Here is an 18,969-nt window from a genome sequence, read left to right as displayed (position 1 = left end):
AGTTGTGTCCAACTCTTTCGTGACCCTGTAGACTGTAGCCCACAGGCTCCTCTGTCCATGGGATTTCCCAGACAAGAATACTGGAGTAGTTGCCATCTCCTTCTCCAGGGGATCTTCCCAACCCAGGGATTGAACCCGTGTCTCCTGAATTGCAGGCAGATTCTTTACCGCTAAGCCACCAAGGAAGACCCACTCTACATATATTATCCTATTTAATTCTTATGGCAATCCTCTAAGGGTGGTAGGGCAGAGGTTCTTTCCCTAATTAATGAAAAAATATATATTACTGACTTTCAAAAATATGTAACTGTTAAAAAAATATACAAGTACCCATGCTCATTTTTAACACAGGAAATATAATGCTTATGTTATAGTTGAGAAAACAGATATTCAGAGAAAATAATGTGCCTAAAGTCATACAACTAGTGACAAAGCCAAGTGAGATGAAGCACTGTTGATTCCCAGTGGAATCTAATGAAGCAAGACCTTAATACAAGAAAGATGATATATTTTCATAGGTACTGAAAATAAATAGGAAAAGCATATAATTTCACTCAAATTCTATAAGCCAAAAACATTCATTTCTTGGTAAAATTCTCTCAGATAAATTAATCAAATGGATAAAAAGTCAAGTACTCTATAAGTTTGTTTTTCTTTTCTAAAACTGAAAATCAGTGATATTAAACATATGTATCAAGGAGGAATCAGCCACTTAACTCTAATGCCTTAGTTAATGAAATAATTATGGACAATCATTGAGATGTCCCTCCTGAACAAGAGAAAGCATACTTTTTGTTGATTTAGTGGTGACATCTCAATTACTTCTGAGACTAAAAAAATTCATTGAGCACAGGTAGGAAAATGCAGTATGGGAACCTTACTTACTTTAAGCATGTTATTTCCTAAATAACAAGTTTCTGCTACTCTTGAATGCTCAAATCCCTTTCTTTAAACTCCTCTGAAAGCCTGTCTCAGTTCAGTTCAGTTCAGTCACTCAGTCGTGTCCAACTCTTTGCGACCCCATGAATCGCAGCATCCCAGGCCTCCCTGTCCATCACCAACTGCCGGAGTTTACTCAAACTCACGTCCATCGAGTCGGTGATGCCATCCAGCCATCTCACCTTCTGTCGCTCCCTTCTCCTCCTGTCCCCAGTCCCTCCCAGCATCAGGGTCTTTCCAATGAGTCAACTCTTTGCATGAGGTGGCCAAAGTATTGGAGTTTCAGCTTCAGCATCAGTCTCTCCAATGAACCTCTAGACTTTCTCTTTCTACCCCTTCTCTAGGTGGTCTTCCCAATGCAGGGATCGAACCCAGGTCTCCCACATTGCAGGCAGATTCCTTATCGTCTGAGCCACCAGGGAAGCCCACACAGACACGTTTTTCCTTTTCGGTGCAAATTCTACCTCTAAAGCATCTTTATTAAAAGTGAACAGAGATCTTACCATTGTCATCTACCACACGAGTTTGATCTTTAGAACAATCTACCGGCAATCCAATAATTTCAACTTCAACAAAAGGATCGATGATCTATAAAAAGATTAAAAGCATTAGTTATTACCACTGATACATTTCTACATATATGTTAATTGAAGAACATTAGCCAAAAAGTCATATATCAACAGCAATCCACTTAGGTCCTTACTAAGAAAGAGAAATTGTATCAGGTGCAACAGAGTCAGATATGAGGCATGAAAGAAAAAAGATTACATTGTTATTTACCAATATCTACTAATGCTACACAAACTTTATCCAATGAATCTATGACTCTAGTTGAGGTTATGTACCCAACAAAAATGAGAGCTTCTGTCTATGCAAAAATGCTCAGAGCAGGTGAATTCATAATAGCCACACACTGGAAACAAACTAAATGTCCATGATGAGTTGGATGGATAAATGGTGGAAGATTCATTTAATAAAATTACACAACAATGAAAAGATAACAAAGTTCTCTACATAACCAAAATGTGGAACAAGTCATAAAAGGATATATATATATATGTTTACATATATAAGTGAAAAAGAACTAAAGAGCCTCTTGATGAAAGTGAAAGAAGAGAGTGAAAAAGTTGGCCTAAAGCTCAACATTCAGAAAACTAAGATCATGGCATCCAGTCCCATCACTTCATGGTAAATAGATGGGGAAACAGTGGAAACAGTGGCTGACTTTATTTTGGGGGGCTCCAAAATCACTGCAGATGGTGATTGCAGACATGAAATTTAAAGACACTTACTTCTTGGAAGGAAAGTTATGATCAAACTAGACAGCACATTAAAAAGCAGAGACATTACTTTGTCAACAAAGGTCCATCTAGTCAAGGCTATGGTTTTTCCAGTAGTCATGTATGGATGTGAGAGTTGGATTATAAAGAAAGCTGAGCGCCAAAGAATTGATGCTTCGAACTCTGGTGTTGGAGAAGACTCTTGAGAGGCCCTTGGACTGCAATGAGATCCAACCAGTCCATCCTAAAGGAGATCAGTCCTGGGAGTTCATTAGAAGGACTGATGTTGAAGCTGAAATTCCAATATTTTGGCCACCTCATGCGAAGAGCTGACTCATTTGAAAAGACCTTAATGTTGGGAAAGACTGAGGGCAGAAGGAGAAGGTGATGACAGAGGATGAGATGGTTGGATGGCCTCACTGACTCAGTGAACATGGGTCTGCGTAGACTCCGATAGTTGGTGATGGACAGGGAGGCCTGGCATGCTGTGGTTCATGGGGTCAGAAAGAGTCTTGACACGACTGTGTGACTGAATTGAACTGATGTATATTTAAGAGTCTATTTACATATATGTCAGAGTCTATTTACATAATGTTCAAGCACAGACTAAATCAATCTATTGTGATTAGGCTGGTATTTGATGGAAGGAGCGGAGGCTTAGGAGTAGATATTGACTGGGAAGGTATATGGAAGTCTTCTAGGGGTGCTGGATATGTTCTATCTTGATCTGGGTACATAATAATTAATCAAGTTATCCACACTTGACTTGTGCAATTTAACATAGTTAAATCAATTGAGTACTATGATGCAAAGTTTAAAGTATTTAAAAAGGTGAAAAATATGAGGGAATTCTCTTGTGGTCCAGTGGTTCCACTGCAGGAACTAAGATCCCATATGCCGGGTATGGCCAAAAAAACCTTTACCTCCCCCACATCCCTGTCCTCTGAGGGAGGAATCTTCCTTTGTTGGCCGTTTGTAAGCTCTCTTTTGTCATTCCAGTACTGGATAAGGAGCAATGAAGGAATAAAATCCTAAAGGACCCAGAAAGGAGGGAGTTGCTAAGTCTGGGAAAATACTGTTTTAGGACTTTGGAGAGTAAGATGAATACAGTTTGGGAAGGCGAGTGTCAAGGAATATAAGATAGAGGTCTGATGGAAAAACACTTTGAGACAAGTGGATAGACATATTTTTGGTTTACTAAATAAGTCAGCTAAAGTTTACACATTTTGAATTAATTCTTTGCAAACAGAAGTTGTTCCTTAGAATAGAACCATATGGTAAAACTGTACCACTGAGGTCTTGGATTTGGGGGCAGCTAATAAATATGACCATTCAAGTACTGCATTTCGGACTCTCCTGTTGACCATGATGGCTACTCCATTAGGAGACAGGGATCAAGACCATCCCCAAGAAAAAGAAATGCAGAAAAGCAAAATAGCTGTCTGAGGAGGCCTTACAAATAGCTGTGAAAAGAAGAGAAGCGAAAAGCAAAAGAGAAAAGGAAAGATATAAGATTCTGAATGCAGAGTTCCAAAGAATAGCAAGGAGAGATAAGAAAGCCTTCCTCAGCAACCAATGCAAAGAAAGAGAGGAAAACAACAGAGTGGGGAAGACTAGAGATCTCTTCAAGAACATTAGAGATACCAAGGGAACATTTCATGCAAAGATGGACTCAATAAAGGACAGAAATGGTATGGACCTAACAGAAGCAGAAGATATTAAGAAGTGGCAAGAATACACAGAAGACTGTACAAAAAAGATCTTCATGACCCAGATAATCACGATGGTATGATCACTCACCTAGAGCCAGACATCCTGGAATGTGAAGTCAAGTGGGCCTTAGAAAGCATCACTACAAACAAAGCTAGTGGAGGTGATGGAATTCCAGTTGAGCTATTTCAAATCCTGAAAGATGATGCTGTCAAAGTGCTGCACCCAACATGCCAGCAAATTTGGAAAACTCAGCAGTGGCCACAGGACTGGAAAAGGTCAGTTTTCATTCCAATCCCAAAGAAAGGCAATGCAAAAGAATGCTCAAACTACCGCACAATTGCACTCATCTCACACACTAGTAATGCTCAAAGTTCTCCAAACCAGGCTTCAGCAATATGTGAACCATGAACTTCCAGATGTTCAAGCTGGTTTTAGAAAAGGTAGAGGAACCAGAGATCAAATTGCCAACATCTGCTGGATCATCAAAAAAGCAAGAGAGTTCCAGAAAACCATCTACTTCTGCTTTATTGGCTATGTCAAAGCCTTTGACTCTGTGGATCACAATAAACTGTGGAAAATTCTGAAAGAGATGGGAATACTAGACCACCTGACCTGCGTCTTGAGAAACCTATATGCAGGTCAGGAAGCAACAGTTAGAACTGGACATGGAACAACAGACTGGTTCCAAACAGGAAAAGGAGTATGTCAAGGATGTATATTGTCACCCTGCTTATTAAACTTATATGCAGAGTACGTCATGAGAAACGCTGGACTGGATGAAGAACAAGCTGCAATCATGATTGCCGGGAGAAATATCAATAACCTCAGATATGCAGATGACACCACCCTTATGGCAGAAAGTGAAGAGGAACTAAAGAGCCTCTTGATGAAAGTGAAAGAGGAGAGTGAAAAAGTTAGCCTAAAGCTCAACATCCGGAAAAATAAGATCATGGCATCTGGTCCCATCAGTTCAGCTCAGTCGCTCAGTCGTGTCCGACTCTTTGCGACCCCATGAATCGCAGCATGCCAGGCCTGCCTGTCCATCACCAACTCCCAGAGTTTACTCAAACTCATGTCCATCAAGTCGATGATGCATCCAGCCATCTCATCCTCTGTCGTCCCCTGCTCCTCCTGCCCACAGTCCCTCCCAGCATCAGAGTCTTTTCCAATGAGTCAACTCTTCTCATGAGGTGGCCAAAGTACTGGAGTTTCAGCTTTAGCATCATTCCTTCCCAAAGAACACACAGGACTGATCTCCTTTTGAATGGACTGGCTGGATATCTTTGCAGTCCAAGGGACTCTCAAGAGTCTTCTCTAACACCACAGTTCAAAAGCGTCAATTCTTCGGCCCTCAGCTTTCTTCACAGTCCAACTCTCACATCCATACATGACCACTGGAAAAACCATAGCCTTGACTAGACGGACCTTTGTTGGCAAAGTAATGTCTCTGCTTTTGAATATGCTATCTAGGTTGGTTATAACTTTCCTTCCAAGGGGTAAGTGTCTCTTAATTTCATGGCTGCAATCAGCATCTGCAGTGATTTTGGAGCCCCCAAAAATAAAGTCTGACACTGTTTCCACTGTTTCCCCATCTATTTCCCATGAAATGATGGGACCAGTTATCTAAGTTTTCTGAATGTTGACCTTTAAGGCCAAATTTTTCACTCTTCTCTTTCACTTTCAAGAGGCTTTTTAGTTCCTCTTAACTTTCTGCCGTAAAGGTGGTATCATCTGCCTATCTGCGGTTATTGATATTTCTCCAGGCAATCTTGATTCTAGCTTGTGCTTCCTCCAGCCCAGCATTTCTCATGATGTACTCTGCATAAATAAGCAGGGTTCATGGCAAATAGATGAGGAAACAGTGGAAACAGTGTCAGACTTTATTTTGGGGGGCTCCAAAATCAATGGAGATGGTGACTGCAGCCATGAAATTAAAAGACACTTGCTCCTTGGAAGAAAAGTTATGACCAACTTAGATAGCATACTCAAAAGCAGAGACATTACTTTGCCAACAAAGGTCCATCTAGTCAAGGCTATGGTTTTTCCAATGGTCTTGTATGGATGTGAGAGTTGGACTGTGAAGAAAGCTGAGTGCTGAAGAACTGATGTTTTTGAACTGTGGTGTTGGAGAAGACGCTTGAGAGTCCCTTGGACTGCAAGGAGATCCAACCAGTCCATCCTAAAGGAGATCAGTCCTGGGTGTTCATTGGAAGGACTGATGCTGAAGCTGAAACTCTAATACTTTGGCCACCTCATGAGAAGAGTTGACTCATTGGAAAAGACCCTGATGCTGGCAGGGATTGTGGGCAGGAGGAGACGGGGACGACAGAGGATGAGACGGCTGGATGGCATCACCGATTGGATGGACATGAGTTTGAGTAAACTCCGGGAGTTGGTGATGGACAGGGAGGCCTGGCGTGCTGCGATTCATGGAGTCACAAGGAGTTGGACACGACCGAGCGATTGAACTGAACTGAATAAATACGACTCCTGTTTTTAAGGAATTTAAGAGGTTTAATTTAATTAAATCTAAATTAAGGAATTAAGATGTCACAGAGAGTAGCACTGACGTATACACACTATCATGTGTAAAATACATAGCTAGTGGGAAGCAGCTGCATAACACAGGGAGTTCAGCTTGGTGCTCTGTGATAACCTAGAGGCATGGAATGGGGGCATGTGGGAGGCAGAGAGGAGATACATGTATACTTATAGCTGAATCACATTTTTGTACAGCAGAAACCAACACAATGTTGTAAAGCAATCATCCTCCAATTAGGAAAAAAATAGCAGCAGCCACCACAGGCTTGAAGGACGACTTCCAGCTTCAACACTGCTGGACTTGGGCAAATTGTGTAACATCTGTGCTTCAGTTTCCTCATCTGTAAACCTGAGAAAACAGTGTCTGCTTCATCAAAGCTGTAATCCAGGTGACATGCCAGGAGAATGGAGCTGAACAGTAGCAGCAAGAATAGGGAGAGATTTAGGAGGCAGAATGTCCAGGAGATAGTAACTGAGTAGATGTGGAGAGCGAAGAAAAGGTGAAAATTAACAGAGTTTATATGCATGATTTGAATTCGGTGCAAAATAGGCAGTACTCGCTTTGAATTTCAGTTATGACATTTTAATTAAATAATGTACGTTCTTCCCAACACTTTTCAAATATAAGTCTTCATGGAATATTAGCTGAATATAGTATAAAGTACAAACTTCACTACATAATAACAGACGCATGTCATCTTGTCACTTCTTTTCAAGTCTGCTGGCAGCTGGTCACCATGCATCTGTTTTTCAGGCAACTGAGAGCCAGCAAAACATGCAATTGTGTTGCCTCCTTGTCTCCCAGTAATAAACAAACCCACGGGACACTGAACAAAATAACCAAAAGAGGGGACTGGCTACTAGATGAAAGCGCAGATAGTGATAACGCTGGAACTTTCTCTGGATACAACTAAAAGACCATGGACCCTGGGGATGTTGACACCTTCGCTCTCCAGAGACCTGGGATGTGCAGCCACAACTGCTTAGTGAAAGTGAACTTGCCTGACATAAATGAGGAAAATGATTGTAGCGGAAAGGATATCCCGTAGGATATGATGCTGGCACAAAAGTTCACGTTAAAGGAACACTCAGAGATGTTTCATGACATTGAAAATGTAAATGATAAAATGTAGGTGCCTGATCCAAACTCAGGAGTATGACAATTTGTCAAGGCATAAAAAAATGTTCACTCTGAATTTTAAGTTATAGGACAGGAAAAAGGCAAACAATGCTTAAACTACTCTTAATAAATTTTCTAAATGAAATGCTTTATTCTCAATTATTTCCATGTTTTATTTATTTATTTTTTTAATTGAAGTACAGTGGGTTTACAATATTATATTAGTTTCTGCTGTACAACACAGTGATTCAACATTTTTAGATTCTACTCCATTTAAAATTATCACAAAATAAAGGCTATGTTCCCTGTGCTGTACAGCAAAAAAAAATTAAAAAAAAATAAAAAATAAAAAAGATGACAATTTTCTGATTGGGAGCAAGAAAAGTTATTTCACTCTCAGAGATAATGAATAATGTGAGAGATCACAGGCTGAAAATTCAATGAGCCAAGATGAGAGGAAAACTGTATTTTCATTTTCATTTTCCATAAAGCACAAATAGAATATTAGTACTATAACTTTGTATCTGACAGAAATCACAGGTGTTTAAGTCACATTATGGTCGTGACAGAAATCTCTGTGTCACCCGTACTCATCTAATAGTTATTCAACGCCTCTCTCTAGATCCTGCTATTTACTGCACACATATTTGTATGTCACAACTTGTTTCTAATATATTGATAAGTGAATTTCAATATAATTAGCTTCCTAACGGAGAAGGCAATAGCAACCACTCCAGTACTCTTCCCTGGAAAATCCCATGGACGGAGGAGCCTGGTAGGCTCCAGTCAATCGGGTCACTACGAGTCAGACACGACTGAGCGACTTCACTTTCACTTTTCACTTTCATGCATTGGAGAAGGAAATGGCAACCCACTCCACTGTTCTTGCCTGGAGAATCCCAGGGATGGGGGAGCCTGGTGGGCTGCCATCTATGGGATTGCACAGAGTCAGACACGACTAAAGGGACTTAGCAGCAGCAGCAGTAGCTTCCTAAAGTGTCACTTTATCTGTTTATTGTATGCATTTAAAAACACTGAGAAAGTGCACAAAGGCCTCACCTGATAACATCTTTTTCTGTGGCTCAAGAAAGAGTTAAAATCTCCTGACAGAGAACCTCATGAGCCACGATAAAGAGGTTGGATTTTACTTTAACTATAAAATAAAGATACTCTTACATTTAAAAGATAACTTTAATACCACAAACTATATATTACAAAGATAAAGAGATAACTATGCAATGAAAAACATCTGGAAGAAACTCCCTTAGCCAAGTCCTGGGATAAACCGACATAACATGGCCCCTGATACGATGCACTGAGAAGGAAACACATTGCCCATGCAGCATTCCTGACAGATATGTGTATTCTGATTGTAACCATGCACAATTGCACTCATCTCACACGCTAGCAAAGTCACGCTCAAAATTCTCCAAACCAGGCTTCAACAGTACGTGAATCGTGAACTTCTAGATGCTCAAGCTGGATTTAGAAAAGACAGAGGAACCAGAGATCAAATTGCCAACATCTGTTGGATCATCAAAAATGCAAAAGAGTTCCAGAAAAACATATACTTCTGCTTTATGGACTATGCCAAAGCCTTTGATTGTGTGGATCACAATAAACTGTGGAAAATGCTTCAAGAGATGGGACTACCAGACCACCTTACCTGCCTCCTGAGAAATCTGTATGCAGATCCAGAAGCAAAAGTTAGAACTGGGCATGGAACAATAGACTGGTTCCAAATCGGGAAAGGAGTACGTCAAGGCTGTATATTGTCACCCTGCTTATTTAACTTCTATGCAGAATACATCATGAGAAATGCTAGACTGGATGAAGCACAAGCTAGAACCAAGTCTGCCAGGAGAAATCAATAAGCTCAGATATGCAGATGACACCACCCTTATGGCAGAAAGCGAAGAAGAACTAAAGAGGCTCTTCATGGAAGTGAAAGAGGAGAGTGAAAAAGTTGGCTTAAAATTCAACATTCAGAAAACTAAGATCATGGCATCTGGTCCCATCACTTCATGGCAAATAGATGGGGAAACAATGGAAACAGTGACAGACCTTATTTTTTTTGTGCTCCAAAATCAGTGGAGATGTTGACTGCAGCCATGAAATTCAAGGACACTTGCTCCTTGGAAGAAAAGCTATGACCAACATAGACAGCATATTAAAAAGCAGAGACATTACTTGCCAACAAAGGTCCATCTAGTCAAAGCAATGGTTTTTCCAATAGTCATGTATGGGTGTGAGAGTTGGACTGTGGTGTTGGAGAAGACTCTTGAGAGTCCCTTGGACTGCAAGGAAGTCAAACCAGTCCATACTAAAGGAAATCAGTCCTGAATATTCACTGGAAGGACTGATGCTGAAGCTGAAACTGCAGTATTTTGGCCACCTGATGAGAAAGACCTGATGGACATGAGTTGGAAAAGACCCTGATGGACATGAGTTTGAATAATCTCCGGAAGCTGGTGATGGACAGGGAAGCTTGGTATGCTGTAGTCCATGGGGTCGCCAAGAGTCGGACACGACTGAGTGACTGAGCTGAACTAAATCATGAACAAACAATCAGGTAAATCCAAACTGAGGGACATTATGGACACAACTGGCTTGGACATTTAAAAATATCAATATAATGACAACAAAACTGGAAAACTGTTCCACATTTTCAAAGACCAAAGAGAAATGACAACTAAAAGCAATGTGTGATTCTTCTTTGGATTCTGAATCTAAAAAGAAAAATAATAAAAGAACAATTTTGGGACAATGGAGTAGAACTGAATACATATTATCTTAGATAAAATTATTGTACCAACAAACTCCTGGGTGTAAGATAGGGTCAATGATGTACTTTACAACACAGAAAATACAGCCAATATTTTGCAATGATTGTAAATGGAAAGTAATCTTTCAAAACTGTATTTTAAAATCTTAAAAAGATGGATAAAGTTGTTCTGAAGGTCTAAAAGAAACAAAAAATAAAATAGCAGAAAAATATATTATTGTGCCAATATCTAATGACATGAGTGTAATGACTGTATTGCAGTTATATAGGATAATTTGTTCTTTTTTAAAAATTAATTAATGAATTAATTTGGCTGTGCTGGGTATTCATTGCAGCATGCAGGATCTTTAGTTGTGGCATGTGGGATCCAGTTCCCTGACCAGGGGTTGAACCTGGACCCCTCCTATACTGAGAGCATGGAGTCTTAGCCACTCGACCACCAAGAAAGTCTCAGTCTTCTTGTCTTTAAGAAAGAAATGCCTGGACTTCACTGGAGATCCATTGGCTAAGATTCCTTGCATCCAATGCAAGGTTCCATCCTTGGTCGGGGAACTAGATCCCACATGCTGCAACTAAAGATCTCAAAGGTTGTAACTAAGACCCGGAACAGCAAAATAAATATTAAAAATAAGTATATTTATTTATATTAAATTTTAAAAAGGAGAGAAAAATGCTGACGTATTTAGGGGTTGGGGTCATGATGTTAACTTGCTCTCAAATAATTCTCCAAAGAAAAGCAAAGGTATACGTATGAGCGTGTGTGTGTGTGTGTGACACATATAATTAAACTTTGTTATATTTGCTTTACGTCTCCCTTTCAAGTGCATAACTGTATATGTATATTTACCATATACTAATTTACACATGAAAGGAAGATAGAGCGAAAGTAACAAAATTTAGTAAGTCAATTGGTGAATCTAGATGCTGAAGATACAGTGTTCATTCTGCTATTCCTGCAGTTTTTCTAAGGACTGAAATTTTTCAAAGCAAAAAGCTTAGGGGAAATATAGGAAGTGAGTCTTCCCTTCTGCAGACAACAAAGAAAAAAGGGAAAGAAGAAGAAGTAAGGAGAAACTTTCTGATACTACCAACTTAACTATTCTTGCTGCTGAGAGAACAGAATGGAAGCGGGGAGACCAGTGAGCTGAGAACCTACTGCAGCAGAAATGCCAAGAGCTGATGGTGGCTGAGACGAGGCCAGAGGCATTGCAGATGACAGGGGAGACACGGCCCCACCTGCAGCTCTACTTCCCAAGAGGCAGGACATGGAGCCATCTGCTAAAGGTGAGAAAGTGATGGGAATACACGTATGAGGAGAGAAGAGGTTGACACTATCTGCTGCGGGAAATGTGATGGAGGGCTGATCAGGAGGAGCTGGGACGGCACTGCAGAACTCAGCAGAGATTAGAGACACGGTTGATGGTGGGACCACTCAGAGCTATGTGGTTTCCCCATTGACATTGAAGATCCAGAAAGAATAGTTTAATAGGTGGGAGTGGCAGATAGCCTGAAGTGATGGACAACTCCTGAGAGGAAGGACATGAGCAGAGGAGGGGCTGACTGACAGAGAGGAAACAGAGGCCAAGAAGGCCAAGAGCAGGTACAGTGGGGATCATGGAATGACAGCTCTGGAAAGAGCGAAGGCTGTGGTCACAGAGGGAGACACTGTAAAATCATGCAACAGAAGTGCAGCAAGGGAAGAATGGTCTGTGACCAGGGAGCAGGTGGCCAATGTGTAGCAGACATGAGGGTCACAGCAGGTGAAAAATGCAGAGAGGGGAAGACATTCTCTTGTTCGATGTTTCTATTGATAACAAAATTGCTCCTTGCATCTCAATTTACCATTGCCTGTGTCCTTCTTGGATTGTGAATTGAATTGTATTGCACTCATGCCTCCAAAACAGACGATGAACTGCATTCCAGAAGGAACTGTGTGTACTCTGCCAGGAAGTCAGTTAATATCTGAGAAGCTGAGGTCAGGGCTCATTGACAAACACACACATGCATACCTCCGCAGCACCCTCAGCTGAAATGTAAACACAGTAAGATAATCACATAACTAACCACTTGGTCATACATGGCTTACCTCTCCTCGGTCTCCAAACATGGAATCTGGAGGTTTGGGGAGTTGTTGTCCACTGATCACTTTCAGGATGAGCTGTTTTTTGGGGTTGGCAGGAAGTGGATCACCTGAGAAAGGGTTGAAAGTACCTAAGACAAATAGAGGTTAATATCTAAGGTTGGTAGCATGGAAATTACACGTACATATGCACACATGCTGAAGAAGGGAATGGCAACCCACTCCAGTATTCTCGCCTGGAGAATACCCAGGGACAGAGGAGCCTGGGATTTAAACAATTAAATATACTGCATGGGTGGTTTAGTCACTCAGTCATGTCTGACTCTTTGTAACCCCATGGATTGTAGCCTGCCAGGCTCCTCTGTCCATGGGGATTCTCCAGGCAAGAATACTGGAGTGGGTAGCCATGCCCTCCTTCAGGGGATCTTCCCAACCCAGGGATTGAATCCAGGTCTCCCGCATTGCAGGCAGATTCTTCACCATCTGAGCCACCAGGGAAGCCCATGAATACTAGAGTGGGTAGCCTATCCCTTCTCCAGGGGATCTTCCTGACCCAAGAATCGAATTGGGGTCTCCTGCATTGCAGGCAGATTCCTTACCAGCTGAGCTACAGGGGAAGGCCAAACACCAGCCTACCAGGGAAGGCTACCGAATTATTAAACAGTGGTGACAAGAGTTATTTACATTCCAAGTTGATACAGCCACTATGGAAGACAGTATGGTGATTCCTTAAAAATCTAGGAATAAAATTACCATATGACCCAACAATCCCAATACTGGGCATAAACACTGAAAAAACCATAACTGAAAAAGACACAGGTAACCCAATGTTCACTGCAGCACTATTTACAACAGCCAGGACATGGAAGCAACCTAGATGCCCATGGACAGATGAATGGGTAGAGAATATGTGGTACATATATACAGTGGAATATTACTCAGCCATTAAAAAGGAACACATTTCAGTCAGCACTAATGAGGTGGATGAACCTAGAGCCTGTTATACAGAGTAATGTAAGTCAGAAAGAGAAAAACAAATATACTGTATATTAACACATATACATGGAATCTAGAAAGATGGTACTGATGAACCTATTTGTATGGCAGCAGTGGAGATGCAGACACAGAAAACAGACTTACGAACAGGGTAGTGGGAGCAGGAAGGAGAGGGTGGGACAAACAGAAACAGGATCATGGAAACATACGCACTAACATATGTAAAATGGGATAACCAACAGGAATTTGCTGTATAACTCAGGGAACACAAACCTGGGCTCTGTGACATCCTAGAGGGCTGGGATGAGGTGGGAGGTGGGAGGGAGGGGACATATATATACCTATGGCTGATCCATGTTGATGTATGGGTGGAAACCAACAGAATATTGCAATTAACCTTTGATTAAAAATAACTATTTTTTAAAAAGAGTTCTTTATTTACATTCCAATACTTAATTTTTCTCATTTTTAAAAATCATGTTGCAAAACGCTGAGGCACTCTGCTTTCCCGAGTGCTCCTTCAGTAATGTCTCTTGCTTTCAGAGATACGACTATGAATTTAACACACACCTTTGCACATCTGCTGGGGTTTGAGAACGTAGCCGCAGTTGCCGTTTGTCTTGAATTTGGCTCGATTTAACTGCATCATTCGCCCTTCAGACTGGTAGTTCAGTGCCACTGTGCAAGTTCAAAGTTTAAGAGAATTAGGTAACATAGCAGCCTAGACTCAGACCCACGGAGAACTGCTCCTCCCAGAGGTATACACACCTAGCTGGCAACCTGCGTTCCAGTAGGGCAGAGGGTTGAAGTTACTGGAATCGATGCGGTAGGCGGAGGGATAAATCCTCGTGAGCTGCTTTTGGTTATAAATCATGAATTGCTCTGATTTCTGCTGAACCACTTGATGTGCTCTTGTTTCACTAAAGGATAACACATTTCCTGTGGTTCCTAACGCGGGTTTTAACAAAGAAAACAGAAATGTGAGAACTGCGGCAAAGAAAACACCACTCATGCAAGATCCTGAGTCCGATTACACCAATAATAAAAGGCAGAGGGAAAGAGCGAATTCAACCAGAAGAGGCTCAGCTCCCGAGCAAGAAAGATCTATAAAATCCCACTCCCAGGACTCTTTTACCATTTCAAATCAGAGCTTTGCATCTTGTTCAGATAACTGTCTATTTTTGAATCCCATATTCTCTCAAGAGCATTCTCTTATCTCCTTACTTCATGTTGATCTGGCTAGTAGGAAGAGGGTAGAGAGGGAACATTTTCTAGGTGCCTGATTCAAACAGAATAGCTTTGCCAGAGAGCAAGACACCTATGGATAAATAAAACTATCTATGCAACTCATTCCTGATAAAAGGGAGACAATCATGGAAGGCATCATTTAGAAAGCACACGTGTGAAACACATTAAGTGACTGCATTTGAGGCTTAAGAAAATAAAGGGAAAAGAGTAATTCCAAAACAGGAAAATTGGGTTTTAAAGTTGATTTGAATAGAATCTTGAAGCCAGTCAAAACCTGTTTGGGAGAAAGGAATAATAATGGAAAAAGAATTCAAAAGAATATTATAAAGAATATCCACCTAGCCAAGTTTATAAATAATGGGAAAAAATGGGAGGTGAAAAAAAAAAAAAACAGGAAGCTGATATTAAAGTTTCTGGTTGGAGCATCATCAGAAAGGGATAATCTACGGCCAACGATGCTACAAGTTAGGGGGTCACGATGGAGTAAACCTCCAAATATTTAATATCCTACCCCTTTCTCCCAATTCTGTCTTTTTGTGCCACACATCTAGAATGCCCCACCACTCCTACTTCTTCAGTAAATATCCATACCTCATCCCTAAAATGACCACCCAATCTCATCTGGACCTGTTGGAAGAGACCAGCCTAAACTTCCCCAGAGTCTCATTTTCATTCCAGTGTGTACTCTGAACCCAGACTGAAGGACATGGCCCATGAACCAGAGTTGAATTACTGTTTTACTGGACCTGAACTGTACAAATTAATTTGTGCACAGTCTCCCAGGGCCCCTGTGGTCCTTGGGGTTGTACAGTCTTAGATATTAAATACTGGCCAAATTGACTAGCAACTACATTCTAGAGTTGGAACTTGAAACAGTCATAAATATAAGTGAGAGGCAAAGAAATTAGAGAATTACAGTGTTAATTTGATGATTTCCTGCATACAGACTCCTTATCATATATATCTTATTGACATAACTTTTTAGCAAGGTTACATATCTCAAGCATACTAAAAATGATCATACTTGTAGGTGTTGATGAGGAATACTTTGAACATAATAAAAGAAAATATAGTCTTTGTGACAAACCACCTTCAGATGTAACAGCACTAAAATTAGTACACTCTTTTCTCTCTCTACATAAATTAGGCACACCACATCATCAGTAAGATGACCTTGCTAATTAGGAACATGTCAATTAGTATATTAATAGAGCTGAGTGTTTTACATTAGGATAAGCCATGCATTCATTATCTATTACTTATTTTGTGGTATAGATACACACACACAAGACAAAAATAGGTGATGTTCAAGAACTAAACAATCCTCAGTATTATTTTCCATTAAGCTAATGGGATTATGATTTCCTGAGGCATGCAGTAGAAATTATATTTCTATGAACCAAATATACCTCTAACTCCATTAAAATACTCCCCAAGTTTATTTTCTAGCTGCAGGTAGTTATTGGCTTCCCTTGTAGCTCAGTCAGTAAAAAATCCACCTGCAATGCAGGAGACCTGGGTTTGATTCCTAGGTTGGGAAGATTCCCTGGAGAAGGGAATGGCAACCCACTCCAGTATTCTTGCCTGGAGAATCCCATGGACAGAAGAGTCTAGCAGGCTACAGTCCATGGGGTCCCAAAGAGTCAGACATGACTGAGCAACTACATCACCACTACCCGGCCGTTACTATAAGAATATGACATTCAGGTATCACCTCATACTGGTCAGAATGGTCATCATCAAAAAGTCTACAAATAATAAATGCTGGAGACAGTGTGGAGAAAACGGAACCTTCTACACTATTGCTGGGAATGCAAATTGTAGCAGCCACTATATTAAAAAGTGTGGAGGTTCCTTAAAAAACTAAACAGAGAATTACCATATGATCCAGCAATCCCACTACTAGGCATATATTCAGATAACACAAAAACTCTAATTCAAAAAGACACATGCATCTTGATGTTTATAGCAGCACTATTTACAATAGCTAAGGCATGGGAGCAACTTAAATGTCCATCCACAGATAAATGGATAAAGAAGTTGTGGTGTGTGTGTGTGTGTGTGTGTGTGTGTGTGTGTGTGTGTATACATACATACATCCATACACATACACACACAACAGAAAACTCAGCCATAATAAAGAATAAAATAATGCCATTTGCAGCAATATGGATGAACCTAAAGATTATCATACTAAGTAAAGTAAGTGAGACAAAGACAAATACTACATGATATGATTTGCATGTGAGATCTGAAGTATGACACAAATGAACCCATTTACACAATAGAAATAGACTCACAAACACAGAAAACAAAACTACGGTTACAAAAGAGGAAAGAGGAGGGATACATTAGGAGTTTGGGATTGGTACATACAACTACTAATGGAAACAGTGACAGAATTTACTTTCTTGGGCTCCAAAATCACTGCAGATGGTGACTGCAACTATGAAATTAAAAGACGCTTGTTCCTTGGAAGAAAGTGAAAGTGTTAGTCACTCAGTCAAGTCCGATTCTTTATGACTCTCATAGACTGTAGCCAGCTAGTCTCCTCTGTCCATGGAATTTTCCAGGCAAGAATACTGGAGTGGGTTGCCATGCCCTCCTCCAGGGGATCTTCCCAACCCAGGGATTAAACACAGGTCTCCTGCATTGCAGGCAGATTCCTTACTGTCTGAGCCACTAGGGAAGTATCTTGGAAGAAAAGCTATGACAAACCTACACAGCATATTAAAAAGTGGAAACATTACTTTGCCAACAAAGATCCATATAGTCAAAGCTATGGTTTTTCCAGTAGTCATGTACGGATGTGAGAGTTGGACCATAAAGAAGGCTGAATACCAAAGAACTGATGCTTTTGAACTGTGGTGTTGGAGAAGACTCTTGAGAGTCCCTTAGACTGCAAGATCAAACCAGTCAATCCTAAAAGAAATCAGTCGTAAATATTCATTGAAAGGACTGATGCTGAAGGTTCAGTACTTTGGCCACCTGATGCAAGAGCTGACTCATTAGAAAAGACCCTGATGCTGGGAAACATTGAGGGCAGGAGGAGAAGGGGATGACAGAGGATGAGATGGTTGGATGGCATCACCAACTCGACGGACATGAGTTTGAGCAAGTTCCAGGAGATGGTGAAGGACAGGGAAGCCTGGTGTGCTACAGTCCATGGAGTCACAGAGTCAGATATGACCAAGAAACTGAACAAAAACAAGAACAAAATACATAAAATAAACAACAAGGCCCTCCTGTGTGGCACAAGGGACTAAATTCAACATCTTATAATAACATGTAATGGAAAAGAATCTGGAAAAAAAGAAGGTTCACTTTCTCAGAAGTCTACAGGTTCTCATCACACACGAAGTTCAATTTTTCTTAATAATTGTCATCATCTGAAGAAGGATTCAACACCAAAGGGAAGAAAATCTTCAGATAAAAAAAAAATACACTTGTAGAATAGCGGAAGAAAAAACAAAGATCTGAGGAAAAATCCTGGAGGTTGTGAAGACACGAGACTCAGCACAATGTTGTTTCAGCGCTGCTGAGGCATGAGAATGGGAGACTCTGATGTAATTTTCACTTCCAGTGAAACTACAATTATACTGAAAACCCACATGATCATAGTGTATCTTCATAAGCACTCAACAACTGGACAAAACACAAGTGAGAAGCGAAGAGGCTAAGGAGAAAGTGCAGCCAGCAGGAAGTCAGGGTAAGAAGAGTTGTGACTAGGATTTCTCAGTTCCACATATGGCAATTGATGGGGGAAAAACTGTGAAAGAGCCAATGCTTTAGAAATTTTTGCCCTTTTTGTTAAAATTGCAATCTGTGGGTTAAATTATTTTCATCAAGGTCAAAACTCTCAATGAGAAAATATGGGGTGTTTCAGGATGTTATTTTTGCCAATTAATTTCCTCCTTCTTCTAGTCATTCACACTTGGAATGGCCATCTGTGATCTGACCATCAAACTAGGTCAAGTGTCCATAGTTTACACACAGGGAAGACCTTGCTCTGATCCATCTGCCTTTTTAATAATAAAGTCCTCTGCCCTGCAGGAAATGTCTCTGACCTCTAGCCAGTTAGGCAAACAAAGTGACCAATAGAGCGCTCCCTGTGAGCTAAGTATGGTTCCAGCAATCAGTTTCCTGATGCTCAGGCTCAAGTTGGATTCTACGCAGTTCCAGAAATGTGTGCTGATGATTCGATTAACAAAAGTTTAATTAACAATTGACAAAGAAAGGTCAGGAGTGTTTATCCAGAAGTGAAAAC

At 40.6% G+C, this 18,969-nt stretch overlaps 1 protein-coding gene across 2 annotated transcripts in view; it reads right to left on the bottom strand.

Annotated features, from left to right (window-relative positions):
• Positions 1-18,969, bottom strand: part of PLCH1 (phospholipase C eta 1) — a 228,812-nt gene that overhangs the window by 7,833 nt on the left and 202,010 nt on the right. For both annotated transcript variants that reach the window (XM_068976262.1, XM_068976268.1), the window contains exons 15-18: positions 14,223-14,402; positions 14,025-14,132; positions 12,465-12,589; positions 1,443-1,527 (exon numbers count right to left, since the gene is read on the bottom strand). In XM_068976262.1, coding sequence (XP_068832363.1) covers positions 1,443-1,527; positions 12,465-12,589; positions 14,025-14,132; positions 14,223-14,402 — 498 coding nt within the window. The remainder of the gene's footprint in view (positions 1-1,442; positions 1,528-12,464; positions 12,590-14,024; positions 14,133-14,222; positions 14,403-18,969) is intronic.

This window comes from Capricornis sumatraensis, chromosome 1 (assembly GCF_032405125.1).
Source record: "Capricornis sumatraensis isolate serow.1 chromosome 1, serow.2, whole genome shotgun sequence".
In the NCBI taxonomy this organism is placed as follows: Eukaryota; Metazoa; Chordata; class Mammalia; order Artiodactyla; family Bovidae; genus Capricornis; species Capricornis sumatraensis.
The sequence above is the reverse complement of the archived record's forward strand: the minus strand, read 5'-3'. Positions and strand labels throughout refer to the sequence as shown.